The following is a 19167-nucleotide window of genomic DNA, read 5'->3' as shown; positions in this document are numbered from 1 at the left end:
TGCTATACAAATAAAATTTGGTTGATCGATCCACGAGAGGATGTGACATCATCAACATCATCATCATCATCATCAGAAGGTGTACCATGCTGATTCGGTTCTCCCAGCCCATCCTCTTCAGGCCGGCAGCAGCCAGGATGATGGCAGCAAAGTCGTCCTTCTCATCCAGCTTCTTCAGACGCGTGTTCAGGTTCCCACGCTGAGAGTGGCCGTTAAAGAAACACAACACCTTAGAGGAAACTAGAAAACATTTTGTTTTCTACACTCCCTGTGTTTTTCTACACTCCTTTAACTTTTTCACTTTTAAAGCCAAAGACTTCAAAGTATTTTAAAAGGTATTTGAGGTAACAGACAAAAACAAAGTAGGGCATAATTATGAAGTCATTTTGAATTTAACTGTTTTGCATATAAATGCCTGCAATACTTTTCAACTTTATTTTTGTAGCCTGTAGCTACGTTTCCATTACAAATGTTCACAAAACTTTGTCAATATTCCATGAATAAGTCTGTTCATGCAATGAGTTCTTAAAAATATGAGACGCTGTCATCCTCCAACCACTTCCTGTCGTCTTCTTTGTGGTTTGGGTCAGTGGCAACATCTGGTTGTTGATCATGTGACTTGTGTTATCCTAAAAGTGCAGTTTTATGTTGCAGTTTTGCAACATAAACCAATTTCAATACGATGTGAAGCCCACCTCATAACAGCAGCAAAACTTTTAATGAAAAAAACAAGAGTTTTTGTTTTTTTTTGTCAAAATTGTTGTGTTTCCATTAAGCAAATTTAATTTTGAAATCTCAAATTGAGCAATTATAAGGTCAACGGAATCGCAGTTTGTCTTTTTTTCATGCACTTCACAGATATCCATCACTTGTATGGAAAAAGCACACAGAATGAGACAAAGTTCAAATCAGATCAATACTCTGGTCATCTCCATGTCACAGTGATGAGGCCTAACAAGTTCAGAGTGAAAAGAGGAAAACTGTCAGAAAGGATACGATGTCCTTGAACTCCAGATGGGGAAACCTTTTCTTCAGCTGGGCAGCGCGGCGTAATGAACTCGTGCCAATAACACTGCGCGCGCGCGCACACACACACACACACACACACACACACACACACACAGATCCATAGTATGAAACATCATCTGTTCATTTAGCCATAACCTACAACACCAAGTTTCCTAAACGAGCCCCACCTTTTCTCTGGAAGAGTGTCCAGAGTTTTTCCTGTGTTGCTTGGATGGAGCACCACTGCATCATGGGGGTTTTCCCTCCTGAAACAAAGGACACAAGTGGTACATGCTGCTTGACCCTCTGTCCCCTCCATCTGCCCACTTACATGAAGGCACTGACTAATAATAGACTTATTGTGAACACAGAGCCACTTTCCAACTCTGCTGCTGGGAAGAAATACTAAAGTTTGTGGTAGAAACTGGAATTATGTAAAATTTGTAAACGTGGCATTTTGGTTCTTAATAAAAATTATATTTTAATGTTTACCAGGTTTTTGAAAAATTAAAAATCATTACAATCAATCATAACATGTTTAAATAAAATGTGTGACAGATTCTAATGGATACAGGTTAAGTAATACAAAAGTAACAAATCTGCTTCAGTGAAAGGTGAACGTCTCCGTCCCCCCCATGTTGGTGCTCAATAATCTGAATAACAGAGTTACTGTTCGAGTGAAGCCCCCCGCCGCCACCCTGCAGTCTGACACTCATCATCATGCTATTTATTCTGTGCCTCTCTGGCTGTGTTTATGCCTTCTCAGACAAGTGATGAAAGTATTTTTTTTACTTTAGACTGTAAAGCAATTACTCAACTTCATGTGAAAACGTTCTGTAGGATTTTCTGCTCCTAATTAATAATCTTCCTCAAGAGAACAAAACCTGTCATGACTGTATCAGTCACTCCAGGAAGGTGCAACTATTAATGCAAATTCATTCAGTCACAAATCCTGCACGGCCCTGACATTTTCATTAGTCATCACGCCTTAATGTCTTCTGTATTTACTTCTTCTTTTATCAATTGCTGCAACTTGGCTGAATTTTGACCAATCCTCCCTGCCCCCTTCCAATCTAACTTCCTGTTTCATGACATTTTTTGAAAGGATGAGTTCTGTATTACCCGCCCCCATTGCTAGAGTTATTTGTTTCCTTGCTTCAATGGCTGCATTTACATTAATCTTAAAATTGTACATTTTATTTAATAAAAACATAGCAATTATAAAATTTTGATTTTTTTTTTTAACATGAGCAGAATATCAACAAGGATTTGCACATATTTGTAATGGAAATTCAGCTATTATTGCTCATAATGTGTCGACACCATGAGCCTTTATTTTCCTCATCCATATTGAGTGATACACAGAAAAGCACAGAATTGTTGCTCATTTCCTCTCTGCGGGGTTGTGTGTGTGTGTGTGTGTGTGTGTGTGTGTGTGTGTGTGTGTGTGTGTGTGTGTGTGTGTGTGTGTGTGTGTGTGTATGGGAGGGGGGCCAGGGGGGGCATCACTAAGCATTTGTGTTTCAGTCATCAAAATGGCCAGCAGCAGCCCTGCTTGTGGGCAAACTTCCTTTAACTATGCTTGTCAGCAGCAACTCCCCACCATAGCAACGTTCTTCTAGAGCTGATGACTTCCTGTTTGCTCAGTAACAGGAGCAGTACTTCCTTGGTGTCTGAGCTGCAAACAGAACAAGATGTGACCTGAAACGCTCCAGAGACTGCAGAATGTGGACCTACTTCAGCACAGCTCCGATGGTGAACCCTGCAGGCAAGCTGGTGGGAAGATCCTTCAGCGAGTGAACGACCAGGTCGACCCTGCAGGTCACACAGGAAGGACATCACTTACACCAGCGGCGGCCATGTTGCACTGGAATAATGCATTCATTCAGCTGCAGCCCGGAAGCAGCTGCTACATCTGAGGCTGACTCCAGGTTACACTGGAGGGGTTTCCCTCTGGAGGACTTCCTTTAAAGCATGCTCTGCAAAAGTATTCATACCCACTCACATTTTGTCTCAATATATTTCACTGGATTTTGATGTGATAGACACAACGAGGACAGAATTGCGGGGGAGTAAAATTGAACCTGTTTTTTTATTTTTACAATTTAAAACTCTGAAATTAATCTGTATTAAGCATTCCTCAATCAATATTCTGTAGAAGCAGCAGCTTTCAGATTTTCATTGTGAAAAAAACAGGTATCATTTCCCCTCCACTCCACAACTTCATGCTACTTTGTGTTGGCCTGTCAAAGAAATGAATTGATTAATCGCAATGATCAATTATTGAAATAATCGTCAATGAATTTAGTAGTCATCATTTACTAGAGCATACAGATTTCAGAACATGCTATATGCTGAAAGAACACAGTAGGAGATTTAATTAAGTCAAAACTGGACAATAAATATATATTGCATATAAGATAAAAAAAAAACGTTCTTCATCTATAAATCTGCTCCACCCAGAACTCCTCAAGTGGCAACTTTAGTTTCAACTGGTTCAAATTCTGTAATAAAAGTTCCTAAGCGCCTTTGCTACACATGATCAAGTGTACATCAAAGTAATGCTGCTATTGCATTTTAGGTAATAAAATATTTCTTACTTTAAAAAAAATTATTTGCATTTTTAAGTGTTTTCAAATATTGTAGAACATAAGTAAAAAGTGGTTAAATAAAAAAATCTGCAGAGACTGCCAATTTTTTTTTTTAATCTCATTAATCAATTAACTGTGAGAACAATTTATTATCAAAGTAATCGTTAGCTGCTGCCCTGTTCTGTCACAAAAACTCCCTTAGAAGCAGATGAAGGTTGTGGTTGTAAAATGAAAAAGGCGAAAAAGATCAAAGGGTGTGAATATGTTTGCACATCAAATGTGCAGACAGGCCCAACAGCAACATGCATTTTCTGTTATGAAATGAATGAATTTATTTGCATTTTTATTTATTTGCATCAACTTGGTTGCTATTCTTCCTTTATTCCAACAAAGAGCCTTAAGTGTCAGCTGGACCTTTACACAGTACATAGGAGTCTGCAGTCAGTGTCACACTTACTCATTCCTCTCCAGGGCGTTCTCCAACTCTTTGGTGAATAAACTCTTCTCACCAATCTGAAGGAAAGATTTTTAAAATAAAAACAATATTTATTATCCAGACCTGCAAGTTCCTTACTTTTCTAGACTGCACATATAACAACAAAGTAAAATCTGCTGGATGTAGACCCCAGGTTAGACTTAAACTGTTTGAAACTTTGAGCAACACAGAGTACATATGACACCGTAAACAATGATCTTACCTTTGATAAAGCTCTGTCGAGGATTATATCTCCTGTTGTTGACATGGCAACTAGAAGACATAAGATATTTATTTATGATAGTTGGGATCAATACACGTCTAAACAGTGAGAGCTCCACATCTGCAGCCATCACACAGGGCTCTCTGCTCCAGGGAGCAGGGCAGTGAAGATAAGATCACTTTGCTCCCTGTAAATCACCTTATTTCTATCAAATTATGATCTGTGGCTGTTTCTAAATGTACTACAGAATGTAGAAAGAAAATATATTATAGTTTGTGTGGTAGTAGCAGTAGGATAGTGATTCTTCATGACAGACAAAGCACATATTATGAGCAAATGGCCAGGAAGTCTAGTTCCTAAAGAGGAAATTCTGAAGGAATGATTATTTGACAGTTCTGTATGCGACTCATTTTCCAAACAAATTGGGCAATCATCACATTTTATAGCCTCAGTGTAGTCATGGGAATTGAAAAATGATTTAGCTTTTGGTTCTTTCTGGTATATCTATAGCTATATTAATTTTGATTAGCTACTTGCACTGATTTTAAAAATCAATAAATATTCTGTAACACTTTATTTGATTGAATGTGCACAAGACTGTCATGACACAAACATGACATAACACCTGCCATGAACATGAAGGAGTCTTCATGAATGTTTATGACAGTTGTCATGAAGTGTCATTCGGTAAATAATGACACTTTTAATGCAAAGTTGACTATTTTAATGGACTTTTTATACAAGTGTTGATGCAACTTTGCATTAAAAGTATAATTATTTGGCAAATAGTGATACTTAGAAGACATTATTTAGCAAATAATGATACTTTTAATGCAATTTTACATTAAAAGCGTCATTATTTATCAAATGACACTTCATGACAACAGTCAAACATTCATGAAGAAGATTTATCTTTATGGCAGGTGTTGTCACATTTATGACAGTGTCATGTCAGTGTTATGCACACCCGTCAAATAAAGTGTTAAAAATAATTGTTAATGGGCTCATGTGTCGATTTCTTCATTAATTTTGTTGCCAAAAAGCGGCATTTCAACAAACGCTCCTTTTTCTCCAGACAACATTTTTGCTATGTTTTCGCCATCAACACAAAGGAGACAGATACCTTTGTTTCTATTCAAATAATAGAAATCCCTAATCAATAAAAAAAAATTTAAAAGACAAAATAAGAAAGACTTAAGTTTGACATAATTTACGTGACAATGCAACGTGCAATAAATGAAGTCGTATATTAAAACATATAAGCTGGTTCTTTTTCATTTTCAGTCAAAGTCATTTCCTCTCCTTGCAACTAATTAACTAATTACTAGTGTGGATGTAAGCATATAATTTACAGATTAGATTAAAACAGTCACAATAAATGAAACTTGTGCATCCATTCATGCCAACGATGACTGGAGGTAAACCACAGACTTTATTCAGACTTGGTCTGACTTCACCATCTACTTTTGTCTCCTGGCAGAAGAATCCACAGCTCCAGCTGCTCACCTATTTCCAGGTGGAAATCCGGGTAGAGCTCCTTCAGCTTGTCAGCCACACTGTCAGTCTGGATGCGCGCCAGCTACAACAGAAGAAGATAGAAGGAATTAGTTTTTATTTTATTTTTTATTAGTTTGACCATATCTAGACAGCAACAAATTCTGAAATTGATACGGAGGGCAGGATGAGGAGTTCTTGTCAAGACAAAGCCACTGTGTTATCTCTGCAGACATCCTGCTCAGTTGCCTCCGCAGCCGCATGACCACATCAGATAATACAAACTCAACTGACATCCTGGATCTCTGAAGCATCTCGACCCAGGTTCAGAACGAGAGGCAAAGAGAGAGGAGAAAATGTAATGGAGGAGAAGGAAAAACTGAGGGTACCTGGCTTTTGCGAGTTCCGATCCTGATGACCCGGCTGACTTTGCCGTTCCCGTCCTGACAGAATGAAAAAAGACAATTCAAACAATCTCAGTCAAAGAATCTTTGACCGTTCCGAGCACAGCACCTTCCCTCTGCTGTCCCTCACCCTGATGTACTTATAGGGTCCTTCCTCCATCACTCTGGTTCTTTGCTCTGCGCTGCTGAACTGTAGAGCTTATTGTGTCTGGGCCTGCCTGCTGTGTCTTGGTAAAAGGCTCTGTGCTGACTGAGGTCATATAGTCTCAAGAAACAGTGGTGTGACTCACTGATCCTCTCCTCCTCCCACCCTCCCCCTTCTGGACACCCACACCTACAGACCTCTGCTTCTGACAGATAAGTGTGCCGTTAGAAAAGGAAGGGATGGGCATCTGAGACGGAGGGCCTGATGCCTGCAGGGTGTGGTCATAGTGAGGGCTACATGTGGAAGACCTGGGTCACCGTTTTTATGAATGGGAATTCCATTCATAAAAACTGAGAGTCAATATAAAGAGACAACATTCTTACTACTCAAGAGTGGAGACATACGCAAGCCAAAATAACCAAATCCTGAAAACTTTGTGACTCTCAGGACTTTGTGTGAGGTTTGAACTGGGGAGTCAATTGGTTGAAAAAGAAGAAATTATCTAACGTTGGTCACCAAAAACTAGGAAACAGCTGAAAGAGACACAAATACTAAAAAACGTTTGAGTAAATTCAAATTCAAAAATACTTTCTTGATGCCAAAGATAAATTAAATGTTGTTGTGGCCCATATTACTTCAAATTCTTTGAAGTCTTTGTACAGTAACACAAATACAGTTTTATCAAATAAATATACATAATAGCAATTAGTCATTCAAAGTATTATTAGATTAATTCTCTGTAGGCACATTTATTTGCCCAGGAGGTTCAAGAGAAGGCAAAAGCCACAACTGCCATTTTAGCACACCTTCCACTTTAGAGTAATGTCTGATTTAGCAGAGCCCCAGCATAACTTCAGCTTTAGCGTAACCTTAGTTCTAGCATAACTTCCATATTAACATGACTTCAGTTTAAGCAAAACACGTTTTAGCATGAATTCCGTGTTAGCATGACTCCCATTTAGCTCAGTTGTAGCTTAACTGTAGTTTTAGCAAAACTTTAGTCTGAGCTTAACTTCCACTTTAGCATAGCTTTCATTTTGGCTTTTGTTGCTGCATTGTGGATTTTGTTTTTTATCAACCCTTCTGGTTCTCTGTATTTTATTCGACCCTGAAACCAAATCCGTTGATATTCTGGTGTGCCACCTCCTCACCAAGTTCTGGAAGACCCAACCTGAACTCTCAGGTAAAATACAATTTTAAACTATAGAGCACCAGTGTTCTTGGACACAATGAAGCTGGTACAAAATATTCATGGAGTAAGAGGGTGTCAACCAAGAAAGACTGTTCCAAAATTGTCACATTTGAGCTTAACTGTTTTTATTTATTTATTTTATTGTGACTACATCTGATTGGGTCCACCTTATGAGGCAAAAGACTAAAATTTGTTCTACATAACCATATATGATTTATTCTGTTTGTGAAATTGTAACAAATTCATTGAAAATCCTCTCTAAAATTACAACAGATTGATTCATCAAGGACTGTAATAATTTATAGTGAATTAACGTTCTTCAAACAGGATCTCCTTATTGTAGTAGAGGAAGCTACGAATGAATGAATGAATGAATGAAAGTCTATTTTTATTTCTAACAAAAAGGAGAAAATAACTAAAAACAATTAAAAGAAAAGGTTTTTAAAAATCACAAGTCAGCTCGAAAAGGAGCAGGAAGAAGTATGAATTTACTAAATCCCTCTCCGTTATTACGCTATAATTCATTATAATTCATATGCACGCTTCTGTTCAACGTTATGTTTTGTGAAAATCAGAAGTGACAGTCTCTTGCTAAACTTCGACTCGCCTTTCTCCTTCGCTTTTCTGTCCAATCCAAACTTCTCTTGACTAGCAAACACGAACAAGAGCCAATCAGCGCGCCATAGCCAAGTGACGTAGGCGGAAGTTAACCTAAGCGCCATGAACATACAGAGAGCAGAAATGAGGGTGATCAGATTAAAAACCTACCTGTGAGCTCGTCTCTTCTGACATGTCGGCTATCTGTTGAACTCAGGTTGTTTTGTGGGACTCAACAGGTTACTTTGTTCGACACTCTGCAAGTAAAAAGAAAATCCTTGCGAATTCTCAGAGCTCTACTCATTCTGCTCCTCATGAGAATGAGTGTGGATCTTTGTGACGTCATCACACAACGTAGAGGTCATTTCCTCTTTCTGACTAGCGCCCTCTAGGACAGAGGTATCCAAACTTTTTGCCCCGTGGGGAAAACTCGACAAGACAAAAGCCCTTAAAAAAAAAAAAAAAAAAAAAACGCAAAATAATTTTTTGTGAATTATTTTTCTTTTTATCTGCTCAGCAAATATTTTCTTGAAACAAAGCAGAAAATAAATTATTGTTGGATAAAACGGGTCTCTGAAGTTAGAGCTTCCTAACATTTTGGGTCGAATGTTTTCTATTTAGTTGGTCTAAAAATTGATTTCAGTCCATTCTCATCAACAAACACAAGAACCTCTTCAGAAGATTATTGCTTCTATTTGTCTAAGTTTAATGAATTGACCTATTGTTGAGTAAATAATTGCTAGATGCGTGTGGCCCCACAAACAATAATATTAAAATTAATGAAAAAAAAACAGTCTAAAAAGAAATATTTATAATGCTGCATAATAAATAAGAACTGCTGAATGTCTTTATTGGTTCATCCACGCCCTTATTTGTTTTGCAGCATGTTGCATTTTCCATTGTCCTTTTTTTGTTAGTTCATAGCCATATACAAAATTGTCAGTTTAGTAGGGATTGTATTTTTCATGTAGACTAAATAAAATCACAGTCAGATTTTATAAAAATATTTCAAATAGAAAAAACAACCATAAAAAAACACATTTTTATTTTCTTGGGAGTGCAGTATCTGGGATATAGCACCACCTACAGTCCCCCTTGCGAAGTCACTGGTTGAAGAGGGCACTATGAGAAAAATTAACTTTTTAACAAACTGACATACCTTACTGCGGATAATTTGCCCATACTAAACTGAATAACACAGCCTGCATTCGATAAGAGTAAAAATGCGACGATAAAATGAGTCTAATATTAATATTTTTGGTAAAATATATTTTTTCACAATTTGGAATATGTTTAATAATATTTATAAAACTTTATTTATGCAGGTTGACCCATTGAGATCCAAGAGCTCACTTATAAGAGAGACAGACCTGTTTTCAGAGAAAAAAAAATACAAACACAGTATAAGCACACATAATTAAAACATTTGACTCAATTAAACAAGTTAATACATTTTTAACAAGAGCTTATACTGTTGTGGTTTTCGTTTCAGTGCCATAATGATAGTATTTTTGCTGTTGGGGTTGGTAAAACAGTCTAGTTTGGGATATTTTCTGAGAAATAAACGCCTGCAGTAACAAAAAAACACTCCTACCCTACACTTCACTTCTCCACCAAGGCCAACATTTTGGAGCCCACGTCACCGGTTTCCACGGTGGGCTGATCCAGCGAGTCTCTTCCGGTGGATACGTGGCTCTCCGCTGCCATATTGACGCTAACTAGCTAACGCTTCACCTTACTCGAAGTCAGCTGTATTCGCACCCTGGCATTCCAGAGTGACGATAAATCTCCCCCAAACCACATACACCACGGACTGAAGAGCGTCCACACATAAAGAGAGACTAAACATGGTGAGTAAAAGCTGAAAGTCATTGTAAATCGTTTTAGTTGTTGTCGGGCCTTGCAGTTATCATAACAGTGGCTAACGCTAGCACTTTTGTAGTCTGTATTCTCTTAAACGGCAACAAGAGAAATTCAGCGGCTGCTTCTGCTGACTGCCGAGGCTGACGTTGTGAATATTAGTACACAGCCAATGAATGTTTCTTTTTTACTAAGTCAGTGCGACATGAATCAGGGATATGTAGTCTGCTGCAGACACTGCTGACGTTAACTAGCCTCACATGCTAGCGCTAGTTATCTTCTGTCACTAGCTGGACCCGAGCTAAAGCGTTCAGACTGTCCCCTCGTCAGCCTCCACGACCAACTCTTCTCATACAAAGTATAAACCTGTACATATGCTCTTTAATATAGTCCCCAAGCGATGACAGCTATGCTATGCTAACCAGTTTTAGCTTGTCTAGAAGCTCAACACGTAGTCAGTTTGCCTTCAACGTCAACGTGGAACAAAAGCAGCTTCTTTCTTTAGGCTGCGATAATGTTCATTAATTTCAATCGTGTTTGAAAGGTGCATGTAAAGCTTAGTTTTCATGGAGGTGGCTTTATATTTCTTAGAGGCATGTTGAGGTATCCCAATATTGTAACGCATTCTGAACAAACAAAACACTGTCTCAAATGTTGCTTTCTGTGTACATATCGTCATGTCTAAAGCATCGTCCACTTTATGCTGGACACATGACAGAAATCACAGAGAAGGCAGAAAATTAATTTCTAATTCTTCTTTTCTCGTTAAGATTATCCAAATAATTAAAGTTCTAAAGCATTAAATATTCCCTGTGACAACATTTTAACACAACGTGAAAGTAAAGGCTCACCCCAATTTTGAGGATGTACTGGGATTCGTGTAGACCGACTTGTTGCCATTTTGTCCCAATAAGTTAACCCTGTTGCGTCTATGTTCCTATCTAGGGCTGCATAGTTTAAGGAAAATTTGAAATTTTGATCTAATTTAAAATAATGCAATGATGATACATATTCTCGGAAACCCATCATTTTCCCCAGTTTTTTTTATTTTGTGTCATCAGTGACCCCAGCAGTCTGTATGTTTATTGCTTAAACCTACACCTGTTTTGGCCTGAAAGCTCATTCAGCACTGTAACCTGCATTAAAACTGTAATGGTGATTGTAATTGAAAATATATTTCAGCTCTAACATGTCAGTTTACTATTTCTACTCATTAGGTATTGTCAAGAGCTAGAGAGATTAATTTTCATCAAAGTTTAAAATCGTATGTCTAATGAAATCAGGTTTATTTTCTGAGAACTCTTGAATGACACTATGGTAAATGGACTGAACTTATATAGTTCGTATATACTATGTTTGTTTTGATTCTGATCCGCATCTGAAACAGTTGACTTTTATGAATTATGAACTATTATTATGATGTTTGATCAAAACAAAATAACTTTGACTTAACTTTGAATAACTGTAGAAAATCATTTGAAATCTGTGCTTGACAAAAAGAATCATCTGGACTGGCTATATGACACACCCTGAATGGCACTATTTTATTCTCAACTTTTTTGGAAGCCAGTTAAGCAAACTATGAAAAAATATGAGATCAGCACCCACTAGACATTTATTTAGGAGTTTGTAAATGAACACACATGATGGTCCCCAGCCAAGACACTTGGGGGAATCGGCTTTCTTTTATATCTTAGCAAAAAATCTTAAGGAAATTCCACAAAGAAACCAATGAATAGAGTTTATGGAATCATTCCCTAAAAAAACCAAAAGCTCCAATACAGGTAAGAGGGATGGTTGGGATGGTCCCACTTCACCACATTAGCTCCCCTTTATCTTCTAAAAGATTATGATGCTGCTATAAACCAGTGTCTCTAAATGTATCACTGACGTAGAAGTTCTGAATGTATGGAACCTAAATCATGAGCTAATATTTATCACACTTCAAGCTGCTGTTTTTTAAATTATTCATATTGTTGATATTGCCAAAGTTGTGCAGTCCTAAAAGTGACACCAGACAGTCTATTCTAAAACCAAATGCTACCCAGAAAATCCCTTGACCAGTCCTGCATCTTGTAACTGACTGATCAATGTTACTGTGACAGAATATTTATTTCCGAAATTATTATTTAAGAAATAAATTCTCCATTCTAGTTAGGATCCTGATCTCTAAATGAGAGATGCAGAAAGGGAATGTCTGCAGGTGTTTCATTGGTTGACCTATATCCCTCCACCCACCCCTGCAGGTGCTGTTGGCAGCGGCGGTGTGCACCAAGGCCGGGAAGGCCATCGTGTCGCGGCAGTTTGTGGAAATGACCCGGACGCGGATCGAGGGCCTGTTGGCCGCGTTCCCCAAGCTGATGAACACGGGCAAGCAGCACACCTTCGTGGAAACAGACAGCGTGCGCTACGTGTACCAGCCGCTGGAGAAGCTCTACATGGTCCTCATCACCACCAAGAACAGCAACATTCTGGAGGACCTGGAGACACTCAGACTGTTCTCCCGCGTGGTAAGAAAAGGACACTCGGAACATTTAATGCACGCCACAAAAAATGGTATTGGAGATGCTTTAATAATAATATGGCACGGATTGAGGGTTTGACATTTCTTTGCCTTTTCTTTCTGTCAAGCCATCGTTGCTGTGCAATACTCATGGATTGTGCTTGTCTACCAACAAGTCTGGCTAAGCATTCAAAAGCTTGTTTATCATCACCTAGAGGGACAGTATTATGTAAAATAAATTTTTTTGAGCTTTACATCATGTTATGATGTTATTCTCTCATCACAAACACACCCGGAGTGTTGCCTTGATTATTCTGCATTCATCTCCTATGGCAGCCATTCAGCTGTGCAAAACACCTGGTTGAACCCGGCTCTGCCTTCGAGGCACAGCCCTCCCCAACTCGGCTCCTTCAGACTAGCCAGCAGCAATTAGCAAACATCTGGTGGAACTGCATCTGCTGAGCTCCTTAAATGAGCTGCTTTTCAGTGCAAGGCTGGTTAAAAACATTGTTAAAGGGTCAATAGAGGAGCCATGTTGTGATGACTTCCTGAAGTCGGAGTTTCAGGAAGAGCAGAAGTTTTTAAAGTTTTAATTCTAATTTTATTCTCTGATGGTTCTGAAAAACAGAACAGAGCTGATAAACCTCAAAGAAGGGAGATGAACCATGTTGATGGAGCAAAGCTCACATGCACACACACACAAATACACACACTCATGGGTTTCATTTGAAAATTTCAAGATTTTTAAAGAGGAAAAAGGATATATTGATGGAAGTGATTTATTCTTTCTGTCATTATTCTGGCATTTAACAAATAGAAAAAAAATTGGAGACTCTAAAGCAAGAGAAGTTTAGTCTGGTTTAACTTCAGACAATAAAAAATGTGTGTGCAAACCTTTTCTTGTAGTGTTTCTATCAGAAGTTGTAGGTTTTTCTTCTGGTTAACAAAGACAGACACCATGTTGATCCACAGGAGAACTGAACCTGTTTGTTTAGTCAGTGGCCATCCTCCTCCACCGCCACATTTACAGTAAAAGACAAAATATTTTTCAAAAACTAAAGTTGTTGTTTTTCACAAAACTTTGAAAAACTGTCAGATAGTGTGTTTGTTTGGCAAAAGCTAAAGGCACTTGAAAGATTTCACAGTATTTCTAGTCATATTTGGTTACATTATGTTCCATGAAGAGATGGCTAGATCAGTCAAGAGTTTGAATTCATAAAATGACCTCAGGATGCTCTTCTTCCTTCAGTGTTTGTTGTGTTTCCTGTCTGAATCAGTTCCTCCTTGTTTCTGCTCCGCTCCAGATCCCAGAGTACTGTCGTGTGCTGGAGGAGAGTGAAATCTCAGAGCACTGCTTTGACCTCATCTTTGCCTTCGACGAGATCGTGGCGCTCGGCTACAGAGAAAACGTCAACCTGGCTCAGATCCGTACCTTCACAGAGATGGACTCCCACGAGGAGAAGGTGTTCCGGGCCGTCAGAGAGGTAAGACGCTGGATGTGCATGAAAATGGAGAAAAAGGAGAAAAGGACTGCGTCAACGGTTGGTAATGTTTGCAGACTCAGGAACGCGAGGCTAAAGCGGAGATGAGGAGGAAAGCGAAGGAGCTGCAGCAGGCCAGGAGAGACGCCGAGCGCTCTGGGAAGAAGGTTCCGGCGTTCGGCGGGTTCGGTAATGTGAGCAGCATGTCCTCAGGGTCCCTCATCACAGACACCATAGTGGAACCTGAGAAACCCAAGATCACACCAGCTCCAGTCCGGTACGGCACCGTGAAACGCAAAACGGTCCCCAGCTGAGCGTGCAGCTCTCCTCATTGGTCAGGTGATGAGTTGTTTGTTTGTTCCTCCAGATCAAGCGGCCCGAGCAAGGCTCTGAAGCTAGGCGCTAAAGGGAAAGAAGTGGATAACTTTGTTGACCAGCTCAAGTCTGAGGGTGAAACCATCATTTCGTCCTCAGGAAAGAGAGGTTCAGATGTGTCCAAGGTTCTGCCACCGCCAGTCAATGTGGAGAGGTACACACCTCTGGTTCAGAAGAGATTCAGTGTCCAGTTTTCCTAGATTGATTTTCTTGGTTTTGGTCGATCGGCGTTTAAAGCTGCTGCTGTGTGTGTGTTCACTCCTCAGCGTACATCTGCGCGTGGAGGAGAAGATCTTGCTGAGCTGTGGCCGTGATGGCGGCCTGCAGAACATGGAGGTGCTGGGCATGGTGACACTCCGGGTCACGGACGAGAAAAACGGCCGCATCCGCCTCGCCATCAACAACAACGACAACAAGGGGCTGCAGCTTCAGGTGGGTCTGCTGCACAAAACAGGCTGCTGTAGTCCAACTCTATTATTATTACCAATCATATGGGATGCACCGATATGAAAATTTGAGCCAATATTGATCTTGCTGTTCTGGCCAATATTTGCCAATATTGTCTATGTCTCACAACGTTTGCTTCAGTTAAACTCCTTACAATCCATCACGTGCACTGTCACTTCACCAAGCTAACACCACACATATCAGCCACAAATGGAGGAGGATGTGGGGAACAAATATCAGCCAAGTTTTATTTATTGGACTGATGCCAACATGTTAAAAAAAATGACTGATACAGATACTGATGTTGGTGTTCAATCAATCAATCAATCAAATTTTATTTGTATAGCACATTTCAGCATCAAGGCATTTCAAGGTGCTTTACATAATTAAAAACAAAATAAAAACAGCATGTGACATTGAAAAAACAGTAAGAAAGAGAGAGAGTGTTCACACCTATTCATTCTAATACACAACACTTTCAGCAAGCTTCAGGTATTTGCATTTTTTCTTCTTACCATTTTCATTATTGTACTTAATGGTGAATATAATACCTGGATTTGCCAAACTTGAGATTTTGATGTTTATAATTGCGGTAGAAGAATTTTTGTCTGAAAAATATGAAAACAATTTTTTTCTAATGTTTGGAATAAATGAAATTCTCTGAGCACAAAAAACTGTTGGGAGAAGCTTGTTGAAGGAAACCCAGATGTTTGACCAAGTCAAAGGCAATGTTACCAAATACTGAGGAAATGAATGTAAACCTCTAACTTTGAAGATATTAATAAATTATTCTGAGATGTATTATTTCTCTGAATTTTGTGACATTTAGCAAGTAGAAATAACTTTGGTTATTCCAACCAACCTCGATGAGGAGACGTTTGGTCTGATTTAACTTCAGCCTGTGATAAAAGTATTTTTGTATAGTGTATGTAAACTAGTGGTTTCACCTGGTTCTGTATTTATTCTTGTTTAAGGAAGTGTAATGAACTTTAAAACCCAAATAAGTACTAAATCGGTGGTACTTGTACATTAAAATGCACAAAACATTTCAAACAGATAAAACTCTTTTTGGAAATATTCTTTGGCCTAAATGATCAATTCTGCTTTTCATTAAGACTTTCTTTTACATAAGAAAATGTGTTAAAGTGGCTGTGATCTGCCATATTCTACTATTGCTGATGTTCCCTCCTACTTACAGTTCAGCAGTAAAGCTAAAAACCTAAATGATCCACATCCTGTTTGAATTCTGATTGGTAAACTAACTCCAGGTTAAATGCTGTTGGTTTGCAGACGCATCCTAACGTAGACAAGAAGTTATTCACAGCTGAATCGGTAATTGGCCTAAAGAACCCAGAGAAGTCCTTCCCTCTCAATAACGACGTTGGCGTTCTGAAATGGAGACTGCAGACCACAGACGAGTCCCTCATACCTCTAACCAGTGAGTGCATGTTATCCTTCCTGAAGATTACCCAGACTTATTTTAATGTGAGAGTGTTTGTCACAGAGATGGAAATAACTCAGCAAATCTAACTGGAATGTTTTCATTTTCTTTGATAATGTGATTGCTGACTGTAAGGTGCGATCAGCATCAGTTGCGCTGTAACTGTTGGTCCTCAGTAGTCAGAGGAGCACAGATGTGCTGCTGCTCTCTCATTCAGCTGCTCTGTCTCCCAGTAAACTGCTGGCCTTCAGAGAGCGGCTCCAGCTGCGACGTCAACATTGAGTACGAGCTGCAGGAGGAGAACCTGGAACTGAACGACGTCGTCATCAGCATCCCTGTTCCGTAAGCACCTCGACTCTCCATGGTTACGCTCCGGATCACGCCGGTCAAATTCAATACTCTAAAAATAGAACCTTTAGGATTACAGCTGTGTACCTGCGTATTATTTTATCAATCAAATCAAAGCAGTTTTATCTGAATTGTACCTGATTACATGAATGTGAAAAGATGGCTCTTTAATTTATTTAGTATAGACAATGCACATTGTCTATACATTTGTGTAAATGTGCCAGAATTGGCCAAAACACAATTTGTCATCTGTTGTCTCAGTCTGTCCTGCTAAAAACAGAACAAACAAGCTTAAAATGACTTAACTATTAAAAATTCTGTCAATAAATTAAATTAGTCCAAACAATAAATACAAAACAAATAAACTATTATTAATATTTGAAGCCCCATTCAGCTCTAGAAATAAGATGATATCTCTTCAAAAAATAAAAATTAAAACCTACAACAATATAAAAGCCTATCTCATGTCAGAACTGGAAGTGACTTCAGGTCGCTCTCTGTGAGCCAATGAGACGTCTCTGTGTGTTTGACCCTGCTGTGACGGTTTGCGGTCGTCGACATGTGAAGCGTCTGTCGGTCTCCTCCAGGTCCGGGGTGGGCGCTCCTGTGATCGGAGATCTGGACGGAGAGTACAAACACGACAGCCGGCGGAACGTCCTGGAGTGGTGCCTACCAGTCATCGATGCCAACAACAAAACCGGCAGCCTGGAGTTCAGCATCGCCGGGCAGCCCAATGATTTCTTTCCCATCAATGTGTCCTTCGTGTCCAAGCGCAACTACTGTGACATTCAGGTGAGCTCCCAATGAAGGTGCAGTCTTTTCTTATGAAGCTTCGGTTCGGTAGTTTTAGATGAAACGAGTGCAGTAACAGTGGAGATGGTAAAAAGCTGGCACATAGATTGGAAGAGGGAGTTTGAGGCTGCTGAATGAAGAGGTCTGTGTTGGCTCTGTCCAGCTCAGCAGTGTCATTATGTGGTGACCTGGAGCCGTGTTGGTTTGGGAAATGGCTTCCTGCTGAGACACGACCACCAAGCCCTCACACCTGTGAAATGATGTTTCACTTCGAGTCATCCTTGATAAAATCAATGAACTTGTCAAATTTTTGACTTCAAATAACTAGGGCTGCACCAACTTCTTTAATTTGTGGAATTCTGCAATGAAAATCAATTTAATTTTCCTCAGCAAAGGTCTGAAAATCATCCACGGTCTCCTTTTGCTCTGCCTGACAGACCATCAGATCTCTGTGTGCCATTAACAACACTCTCGTCACTGTTGCCAACTCGGCCACTGTGTAGCTCTATTTAGCAACTTTTCAAACAAAAAAGGCTTCTTGAATATTGGTGATCGGCCAGAAAGCTGCAATCGGTGCACCGAGGCCTGTCGCAGTAATAAATTTACTGCATGATAAATTACAATAATTTCCATTCTGATTATATTTTTTGACAGGCAATTCTGTTGGGAGACGTAATAACCCATTTTATATAGTTTTGGTTGTTTTTTATTTCTTTTTTATTTATTTGTTTTTGGTTGTGTTTTATAAATTGAAAATATCTTCCAGTTCTAGTTTGTGTTCTGTACAAAATGATTGTTTTTCTTAGGCTTTGAAAGAGTGAGAGTGAACTTGGATTATTGTACCATCATAAACATAATCCTTGAAAATGGTCTCAAAATAACATTTATTGCTAGTCTTGTTGCATAAACCAATAAATCAATTAATTGCATGAAAAATTAAAACAAATTTTTTTTTTTTTTGAAGACCAATTGTGTGTAGAGACTTTAGTTTCCATTTTCTCCCATTTAGAACAAAGTTGGAACATGTTGCATGAAATGTTGGTTATCACAGACGTGACCATCATGTGACAGGTTAGAGAAATACGAACCAGGTTTTTAAAAAAAATTGTCTGTAATTTTCAATTACATCGATAGAAAATATTGTTTAAATGTTGCAGAAATTCTTCCATGTTAAAGAAAAATAACCCCCTACTTTTTTCTTTTTCTCCTCTCAGGTTACCAAAGTGTCTCATGTAGATGGCGACAGCTCCGTCAGATTCTCTTCAGAAACCTCCTTTGTTGTTGACAAATATGTAATTGAGTAAAAATACTGGAAGAAAATGGCAAAATGAGAAAAAAAAATCACCATTTAAAAAAAAAAAAAAGTCCAAATCTATGCTACAGAGAAAGATCGACGATTTCCAGCCTGCTGCCCCTGTATATCATCAGACTGTACAAGGACAGGACGCCCGCCAGCGCCGTGGAAACGGCACCTCCTGTGGGGAAGAGCAGCAGCAGCAGCGGTGGTGTATTTATGTTTGTATGACAGAGGATCATCTATATATAGAGTTAATTGAACAGGAATAAAACCAACACACAACTTCTCCTTCCACTAATGCTGTGGTGCATAACTGTACAGAGGATGAGTAGAGGATGACTGGGGATGAAGGAGAGGCTAGCTGTGTCAGTAAGTGCAGGACCTTAGCGCTGCTAGCTTAGCTCCGCTCCCTCCCCGATCATCATGCGTCCTCACACAGACGGTCTCTCTCTCTCTCACTGTGGTGATTATGGGATGGGTGCTTTCTTCTCTCC

General features: G+C 39.2%; 2 protein-coding genes across 3 annotated transcripts in view; one reads left to right on the top strand and one right to left on the bottom strand.

The window, feature by feature from the left end:
* Window positions 1-8546, bottom strand: part of LOC106939599 (porphobilinogen deaminase) — a 17068-nt gene extending 8522 nt beyond the window's left edge. Inside the window, exons 1-9 of one of the 2 annotated variants that reach the window (XM_015022049.1) lie at window positions 8301-8546; window positions 6181-6234; window positions 5804-5876; window positions 4298-4347; window positions 4057-4112; window positions 2746-2823; window positions 1197-1274; window positions 997-1072; window positions 86-199 (exon numbers count right to left, since the gene is read on the bottom strand). In XM_015022049.1, the coding sequence (XP_014877535.1) occupies window positions 86-199; window positions 997-1072; window positions 1197-1274; window positions 2746-2823; window positions 4057-4112; window positions 4298-4347; window positions 5804-5876; window positions 6181-6234; window positions 8301-8324 (603 nt within the window). In that variant the 5' untranslated portion in view covers window positions 8325-8546. The remainder of the gene's footprint in view (window positions 1-85; window positions 200-996; window positions 1073-1196; window positions 1275-2745; window positions 2824-4056; window positions 4113-4297; window positions 4348-5803; window positions 5877-6180; window positions 6235-8300) is intronic. The other variant, XM_015022048.1, reaches the window with a different exon arrangement.
* A 1255-nt stretch (window positions 8547-9801) lies between these two features.
* LOC106939597 (coatomer subunit delta) lies at window positions 9802-18967 on the top strand. The gene is made up of 10 exons (XM_015022047.1): window positions 9802-9979; window positions 12236-12499; window positions 13797-13976; window positions 14051-14250; window positions 14341-14502; window positions 14615-14780; window positions 16086-16233; window positions 16470-16578; window positions 17172-17376; window positions 18591-18967. Exons 1-10 carry the CDS (start codon window positions 9977-9979, stop codon window positions 18678-18680), a joined length of 1527 nt encoding a protein of 508 aa, XP_014877533.1. The 5' UTR covers window positions 9802-9976; the 3' UTR covers window positions 18681-18967.
* Window positions 18968-19167: the final 200 nt, after the last annotated feature.

This window comes from Poecilia latipinna, unplaced genomic scaffold (assembly GCF_001443285.1).
Source record: "Poecilia latipinna isolate Pla-1442-1.1 unplaced genomic scaffold, P_latipinna-1.0 Scaffold2922, whole genome shotgun sequence".
In the NCBI taxonomy this organism is placed as follows: domain Eukaryota; kingdom Metazoa; phylum Chordata; class Actinopteri; order Cyprinodontiformes; family Poeciliidae; genus Poecilia; species Poecilia latipinna.
This window is presented reverse-complemented; position numbering and strand designations above follow the sequence as displayed.

Coding starts and splice junctions, on each gene's coding strand:
- LOC106939597 (XM_015022047.1), top strand. Junction 14,251..14,340: donor ATCACACCAGCTCCAGTCCG/GTACGGCACCGT, acceptor TTGTTCCTCCAG/ATCAAGCGGCCCGAGCAAGG. Junction 17,377..18,590: donor GCAACTACTGTGACATTCAG/GTGAGCTCCCAA, acceptor TTCTCCTCTCAG/GTTACCAAAGTGTCTCATGT.